General features: G+C 35.5%; 1 protein-coding gene across 1 annotated transcript; it reads left to right on the top strand.

Annotated features, from left to right (window-relative positions):
- Positions 1-1,101: 1,101 nt before the first annotated feature.
- LOC145088765 (pectinesterase 2-like) lies at positions 1,102-3,287 on the top strand. The gene is made up of 2 exons (XM_079027168.1): positions 1,102-2,099; positions 2,488-3,287. Exons 1-2 carry the CDS (start codon positions 1,187-1,189, stop codon positions 3,180-3,182), a joined length of 1,608 nt encoding a protein of 535 aa, XP_078883294.1. The 5' UTR covers positions 1,102-1,186; the 3' UTR covers positions 3,183-3,287.
- The last annotated feature ends 2,156 nt before the right edge of the window (positions 3,288-5,443 follow it).

The raw sequence follows: 5,443 nt of genomic DNA, 5'->3' as shown, positions 1-5,443 counted from the left end.
TGGCTAAGAAAAGATAAAGGGTTATGAGGAGGTAACCCTCTTACTTACAAAAGTTTGAAAAGATAATGAATTAATTGAAAATAATATGGTGTCAAAATCGTAAAAAATATAAAATTAATGATTTTGTGCAATTTTCTATAAAAAAAAAGGAAAAAAATGCATAGAAATATGAAATTACAAATTTTTTCTTTTGTGATGTTATTTAATATTAGTAGATTAAAATCAGGACATCGTGTCAACTTGAGCAGATAATTAATTTGTTTAAAGGAAGTAATAAAGAAAAAAGTGAAAAAATCACATGGTTGGAAGAGGTGGATATATTCCTGATAATATGGTGTTTGAAAAGAGGATTAATTAATTAGTTAAGTTGCTTGGAAATTACGATGTTAAGGGTGAATTATGGTTTTAGAGAATTTTTATCCGTAACTACAAGAAACCATCTTCTGTACGGTAGCTGCCATCGACCACCGTTGTCGTTCCTTCAGTTTTACATGAACGGGCGCCGGATAATTTCCACATGTACCTTCATACTTAACTTCAAATCAGGTTTATCCAATTTTTTAGATACTACGTACTAAAATTAAAAGTTAATTAATGTGTTAAATATGTTAAAAAGTTTATTTTAATACATTAATACCAATATTTTCGGAATTAAATGAATTTACAAAAAGTAAACATAACAAACACATTTTGGTGGGCGTCTTTTACTTGAATTATTTTTAGCTTGAACTTTCAAAGAAGTCAAATATAATGTACATAATCAATAAAAGTTAATATTAAAATTTAAACATGATACTTTCCAAATTCTTATTTCATTTTTTTTTTTTAATTTTAATCGTCACCGACGGAGACGAGGACGACAACCATGCATCGGAATTTACATGTTACAATGATGACATATTTAATGACTTAACATCATTAATGATATAAACCCACGATTCTCTCTCGACGAAAAATGGCACCTCGATCCGTATAACAAGGATCTCATAATAAACTCAACACATTTCTAGGGTTTCTCAATGTCAACTTTCACTAAACTTTCATTACACTTTTCCAAATATTTTATAATCATCATCATCATACTATAAATCCAAACTCCATCACGTCGTTTTGAAACCCTTCTGATCAAACAACCCATTTCTCGTTTTACATACACAAAACCCTAGCTAATTAACCGTCATCTATAATGGCCAGAATTAGTAAACTCTTCTTTCCATTTATCTTGTATGTACTTTTCGTCTGTACTTCGATTTCTTGGTGTTTACAAGAAGACGGAGAGTCGGATAGCGATATTAACTATTGGTGCGACACAACTCCTCATCCACAACAATGTAAGTATTTTTTGAGCAGTGGGACTCATCATACCCCAAGGCACAGGAAAGACTTCAGGATGTTGGTTTTGGAGGTCGCTTTGCAGAAAGCTCAAGAAGCTCAAACTTGCAGTAACGACCTCAGGAATAAATGCAAGAGCAAAAGAAAGAAGGCGGTGTGGCTCGATTGCAACAAGCTTGTTAATCAAACCATTCTCCAACTCAATCAAACCCTAATTAGCTTCAAACATAACCAAAGCTCAGACTTTGATGCTCAAACATGGCTCAGTGCTGCTCTCACGAATCTCGAAACTTGTTTTTCGGGTTCTCAAGACTTCAATTTGACAAACTTTGTCTCTCCACTCAAATCGCATAACCTTACAGAGATGATAAGCAATAGTTTGGCAATAAACCAGTTTTTCTTGAAGCAAAAGTCAGCGACTAATGATGATCGGGAGCTTGATAATGATTTTCCGACTTGGGTTACACCCGGCGACCGAAAATTGTTACAGACGGGTTCACTTCGCACAAAGGCTAATTTAGTCGTGTCTCAAGCCCGTGGGAGTAAGTTTCGAACCATTCAATCAGCTCTTAAATATGCAGCAGGTTATAATCGTCGGAACAGGAGATATATTATCTACATAAAGAGAGGAGTTTATAAGGAGAACATCGAGATTGGAAACAATCTAAATAATATCATGTTCCTTGGTGATGGAGCTAGATACACCATTATCACTGGTTCCCGGAGTGTCGGCGGCGGTTTCACAACTTATAGCTCTGCAACCGTCGGTAAGATCAATTCTTCTTCTCTTTTCCGGTCATTTACTCAATCATAAATCTTTCTTGTTATATATACGTTATAGTCAACACAAGTTATCTACGTTTACACGTAATGCTATGATCTAAGTTAAGTAAAGTAGACGATTTATGAGTGAAAGCATATAAAATATGCATCGTACGTAAGTACGTTACTGCATGCAGTCTCTTCATCATGCAGTTTACTTATCATCAATACCATGTGTACGTAAGAAGATACTGATATACTGCTAGCTAGCTTTCTCACACACACACACATATATAACACATTCTAGAGGTGTGAGATAGAAGCCAATAATATTATATGTGGTTAATTTTATCGATTTCACTTATGTATTTATAATTCGGATTTGAAATTCAGGAGTGGATGGCACTGGATTCATTGCCCGTGGCATAACATTCAGGAACACAGCCGGCCCTGCAAAAAGCCAGGCGGTGGCACTCCGATCATCGTCTGATCTGTCTGTATACTACGCTTGCAGCTTCGAAGGTTATCAAGACACTCTGTTTGTCCTCGCACAAAGACAGTTCTACAAAACTTGCTACATTTATGGCACCATTGATTTCATATTTGGTAACGCCGCCGTGGTCTTCCAAAACTGTATGATATTAGCAAGAAGACCACTGAAAGGACAAGCAAACATTATAACAGCCCAAGGTCGTGGTGATCCCTTCCAAAACACAGGAATTTCGATTCATAATTCGCGTGTTATGGCTGCTCCAGACTTAAAGCCTGTGGTGCGCACAGTCAAGACATATCTGGGTCGCCCATGGCAAGAATATTCGAGGACAGTTTATATGAAAACTTTCCTTGATAGTCATATCGATCCAGTAGGGTGGTCGCCATGGGATAATACTAATTTCGCACAGAGTACATTGGTTTATGGTGAATATCAATGTTTTGGCCCTGGTTCTTCCACAAGAAACCGTGTGAAATGGCGTGGATACTCTGTTATAACAAGTGCGAGTGTTGCATCGCAGTACACGGTGGAGAGGCTTATTGCCGGCCGGTCATGGCTGCCGGCAACCGATGTACCCTTCACTCCAGGATTATGAGAAAAAATCGGTTTCGTTGTGTTATTATTTATTAATTATTTGTGTACATTTTTTTGGATTGATATTGGAATTGATACAACTCGTATTTATCCATAAATTTGCTGATTTTCTTTTGCATTTAAGTGATTATATTTTTAGCAGGCTAGTCTAAGCCCAAATAATTTTAATGGGCTTCGTATGTGTAATATCTTTTGGGGCCGGGCGCAATTTTTAGAGTCCCGATTCATGATGTATTTGGTAATAAACAGTTTTTAATAGTTTTAGTCCGTTTGAAAGTAGCAAAATTAGGCATATAAAATATTTGGAGTTTTAAATGCACTATATTGATTTTTCCACCTTTTAATAGTTAAAAAACAAAATATTTCGTTAATCCTAACCTAATGTACATTTTTGTGACCCTTTATTGGTTGTTCTTATCGTGACATCCACTCGATCCTTCGGGCGTCAGTCATTTAGGAAGACATCTCTCGACTGTTCTTTTTTCAACATTTCCTTATCTCTAATTATATGCATTGAAATTGAAATGATTTTTCATTACTTTTTTTTTTATGAAAATGATATTAAATTTCAATAACATCTATTAATTTTATATTATTTTTGTATTGTTCGACTGTATAAATGACATTAGTTTAATACAATTTGTTGGTGAATTGTTTCGCTATTTAAGTGTAATGGATTAAGTTGTTGACCAAAATCAATCTTGATGAACATTAAACAAGTAAGGAATGTATGAAGTTCACACTTGTTTAAGTTTATACAAAATTTAAAGTAAGGGAAAAATGATTTTGGAATTGAATATGATTTCGGAACTGAAAATGATATCAGAACTGAATATGATTTTGGAACTGAAACGGATTTCGAAATGGAGTTGGCTTCCGAATTTCGTAATGGAAATAGCTCTGATAAGCTCCGATGAATCGGAACTCATTGAAATGGTACTGTTCACTTCAGATGAATCAGAACACGTTGGAACAACACTATTCATTTCAATGAGTTGCGATGATCGGAACTTGTAGGAACAAGCTTACATCGGAACGCACACAGTTTGGTGTTTTACCCATCGGTTCTGTGTTTTATCCAATGGTTAAAACAACCGTTTTCTATCAGTTTTGACTGTTGGTGATAGGTTTGGGACACCTTTCGGTTATACTTTTATCCAGTGGTTAAAAGCCCAGTTTTTTGTGCCAGTGATGAATGTTGAAATTGTCTTGTGATAGTTTTAGACATGAGACATATTTAAGCGTGTTTTGGTCAAAATAAGGGTAAGGACGAAAAACATACCCTTTCGTTCCCTTTTCTTGCTCTCAAACTTTTGAGTATTATCCAATTGAGGATTGGGAGTACCATCTAAATACTTTTATTTAAAAGTGTAAAACACGATCTCAGAATTTCCAAGTGCTTTTTAAACCCAAATCTCGAACAAAAATCGAAGTGTTCTTGTGATCATGGCAAGTGGCAATTATGTGAAGGACATGGTATCCAAGTTTGACAAACTGAACAAGTTTGAAGATAGAGATTTTTGTAGATGGCAAAAGAAGATGCATTTTCTCATTAGTACTGTGAAAGTGGTGTATGTCTTGAGCATACCCATGCCATAATTTGCTGAAGATGAAACTTTGGAGGCAACAAGAAGAATATCAAAGTGGGACAATGATGATTACATCTGTCATGTTCATATTCTCAATTGTACATCTGATTCTCTGTTTGATATCTATCAAAATGTTGAAACTACAAAAGAATTGTGGGATTATTGTAACATCGCAAAATACAAAGGTAAATAAAAACACTTAGAAGTTCATTTCAAAATAAAAACACTCATTTATCCTTTATTCAAACATTTAGAAGTATTTCAAAATAAAAACAGCTATCAAAGTTCATTTCCAAAATGACGAATCGCGGAAAACACAAGTGTATACGCTGCGATCAAGTCGGACCATTCCCTTTCGAACAGGAGGTATCTGAAACCATAAACCACAAACTGTAAGCATAAAGCTTAGTAAGTTCCCCAAAATACCACATACCATACATAACATATGAGCCATACATATCATACATATTAACATGCAATAAGAGATGTTATGTGCCAACCATAGGCCTGCTATTATGCCACGAGCCGTATCATGGTTCTCCTTGCCAGGTCGGGGGCCAAAACCTTAGGTCTTACAGACAAGTTCCAGGAGCCACCTCCTGGTCTTCCGTGCAAGCATCACAAAGACAACTAGCATACAATCTACAACTACTTATCTACTTAACTGCCAGAG

This window comes from Lactuca serriola, chromosome 2 (assembly GCF_051521515.1).
Source record: "Lactuca serriola cultivar US96UC23 chromosome 2, Lser_US96UC23_V15, whole genome shotgun sequence".
NCBI lineage: Eukaryota > Viridiplantae > Streptophyta > Magnoliopsida > Asterales > Asteraceae > Lactuca > Lactuca serriola.
Note: the sequence above shows the minus strand (reverse complement) of the source record. Positions and strands in the feature narration are given on the sequence as shown.